This window comes from Cucurbita moschata, unplaced genomic scaffold (genome assembly GCF_002738365.1).
Source record: "Cucurbita moschata cultivar Rifu unplaced genomic scaffold, Cmos_1.0 Cmo_Scf00040, whole genome shotgun sequence".
In the NCBI taxonomy this organism is placed as follows: domain Eukaryota; kingdom Viridiplantae; phylum Streptophyta; class Magnoliopsida; order Cucurbitales; family Cucurbitaceae; genus Cucurbita; species Cucurbita moschata.
The window spans coordinates 243,283-246,044 of record NW_019268556.1 but is presented as its reverse complement, the minus strand read 5'-3'; the positions used below and the strand labels follow the sequence as shown (position 1 = coordinate 246,044).

The 2,762-nt window shown below is 36.9% G+C and overlaps 1 protein-coding gene across 1 annotated transcript in view; it reads left to right on the top strand.

Annotated features, from left to right (window-relative positions):
* The window catches only part of LOC111432763 (regulator of nonsense transcripts UPF3-like), a 7,483-nt gene that overhangs the window by 1,185 nt on the left and 3,536 nt on the right, over window positions 1–2,762 (top strand). The window contains exons 2-7 of the mRNA XM_023069702.1: window positions 267–373; window positions 668–763; window positions 861–959; window positions 1,149–1,228; window positions 1,586–1,681; window positions 2,396–2,519. Of these exons, the coding sequence (XP_022925470.1) occupies window positions 267–373; window positions 668–763; window positions 861–959; window positions 1,149–1,228; window positions 1,586–1,681; window positions 2,396–2,519 (602 nt within the window). The remainder of the gene's footprint in view (window positions 1–266; window positions 374–667; window positions 764–860; window positions 960–1,148; window positions 1,229–1,585; window positions 1,682–2,395; window positions 2,520–2,762) is intronic.

The following is a 2,762-nucleotide window of genomic DNA, read 5'->3' as shown; positions in this document are numbered from 1 at the left end:
CCCCCCCTTAGGTGGGCTATTGGGGAGGGTTGGTGATTAGAATAATGTAGGAGACTTTTTTCTCCCCTCCAATTTCATGCCCAAATGTGTATGATTATGATTCTGGAAACGAAATCCAGCAATCGTTCTAGAGTTCGTGTGTTTTTTTGGTTAGAATCGGCTAAGTTCTTACTTTCTCATGTTGTGTACTTTCTCTTGGTTTCTAAAGCTCACAATACTGAAGGTTTTTTACTCATTCAGAGGTTTCTTCTGAAATAATTTTGCAGTCAGAAGGACCAGAGATATGCTCGAGCTTACATAGATTTTACGCGACCTGAAGATGTTTTTGAGTTTGCGGAGTTTTTTGATGGGCATGTTTTCGTTAATGAGAAGGGTAAAGCCGACAGCTTGATCTTTTTTCTTTATTGAACTTATGAGTAGCTTCTTGTTTCTTGTGGGTTTGGTGGGTGATTCATTGAAACCTTACCCATTTCTTAGAAGTGGGAGATAACGAATTTATGAATGATTCCATTGCTTAATGTTGATTGATATGCTTACAGATTGCTCCCTTTGAGGTTTTCTGATGTGCATTACCCATTTCTAAGAACTGTTTAATGCTTGGATCATGTTTCTCTCCATATGTTTAAAGTTTCGATTGAAGTTAACTTATTTAGTCAAATAATTACAGGTGCTCAGTTTAAGGCTGTAGTTGAATATGCACCTTCACAGCGTGTTCCCAGATCATCGACCAAAAAGGATGGTCGTGAGGGGACTATATACAAAGGTAATGATCGGTTGGTGAGAAGCGGAGAGTACGTGGTTGATCTTGTTTTATATTGGTTATTATTTTAGTGTAAATTGTCTTTTCTCGATGAAAGCAGATCCGGATTATTTGGAGTTTCTCAAACTTATTGCAAAGCCTGCTGAGCATCTTCCAAGTGCTGAAATACAGTTGGAAAGAAAAGAAGCAGAGCAATCTGGTTTGTTATTATGTTCACTGACTGACTTATTGATATTACTCGCGTTCGTATATGTTTATAATGTATAATAGGGTGCCGAAAAGTTGCTGAATACTCATTATGTTACTTTGCTATGAGCTTCCATAGGGATACTATTCACTTTAAATTCAGATAATTCTTGAAGTTTTATATTTCTACTTTTGTTTGCAGCTGCTGCGAAAGAAACTCCAATCGTTACCCCTCTCATGGAGTTTGTTCGCCAGAAACGAGCAGTTGAGAGCGGAACGCAGGTGAGATTGCTGTATTCTTAATACATGGACCTGTGTGCTATATTTTAATCATTCAGAGAAAATGAAACCACTTTCTTTATTTTTTGTACTTCATAAGGTGTTGGTTCTGTCCATGTAGAGATTATTATTTATACATTCACTTCAACATTAAGTCGAGATTCATTCATTGGAACTCGTCTGCTGCTTGTGTAATGATTTCAGTATCTTTTCCTTTCGTATTGGTTAATACCATGCATTATGTGAATCCAAATGCTCTTACGATGGTTTTCTATGTGAGCTTAAAGATTGTATTCCTCTTCTAATTTATAATATACCAATTCCTCATTATCTCATGTAAAGTTTTTTTTGGTTCAATAGGGATCTTCAGTACCTCGGAAGGTCAAAAGAGGTGGGGGAGCATCCTCTAGAAAGCCTGAGTCGAATTCCGTGAAGCGAGGGATGGAGAAGAAGAAGGCATGTGCTACTTCTTCAAAGTTTTTTTTTTTTTTTTTTTTTTTTTTTTTTAACTTTATAAAATTCACAAGTGTTGGTTTGCTAGTGTCTCCACTATTTTTCCCCTATAGTTTTTGGGAAAATAAGCTTTCTTTGCTCATGTTAGATCTAAGGATGGGAAGCAGAATGTTTTTAACTAACAAAATAGGATAATTACAAAAGTCCTTACAAACCAAGCAACTCTTAAGGCGTCAACCAAAATTGGAAATGAAGGCAGCAAACTGCCATCTCCCAAGGATGCGATCTAAATCCTCAAATGCTCTCCTTCTAAGAATGCATTGGTGCAGCCTTAACACACAAAGGAAGATTGCTTCTGTATTTCATATGTAGTGTCAACTCCCTAATGCAAGCCCATACTCCTAGTCCTGCAGTTCTAGAAACTTGACCTTCTTGGAAATTTGTACTTTCGACAGTGAGGTGAAGCAAAAACTAATGATATCAATGGTTTTGACTGCAGAAACCAATCTAAAGTTTCTAATGTTATTGGTGGAAATAGTTTGCCTAACTGTGGTGTAAACTGTGTCATGCTACACCACGTCGAGGTTATGATAAGTGAACGTTGAAATTAAGGCTTTAGTTTTTTGCCCCTCGCACTTACTTCGTGGATACCCTTTTTTTGTGAACAAATTGTGTCTATATTTTTGTCTGAAGACTTTAGTTCTGTTATACATGCAGTATATTTTAAAGGAGAGTGTGAAGAACACAAATCGCAGAGACAAGTCAAATTTCATTCTGGTGCCCAGGCGAGAGGATCAGTTAGCTACCTCAGGTGGAATTGGAATTTCTGATGTTGGTACAGGTATTTCTATTTAGGTTCTTTGTGGTCAGCGACATCATTTCTGTCATTTTTGTTTTGTTCTAAGTTATTGATCCGATATTTTATTGTTAGGCTGTTGAAAAATATTATCTTAGCAATTCAGTGTTTCACGTCATTGAGGTGCAGGGGAACGTGAGCCTATTTGATTTAAGATCTGAACACTTTATGCACTATTCCGCTGCTGGATTTTGTTTGTTCTTTTTTTTTTTTTTTTTTGGAAGAGTT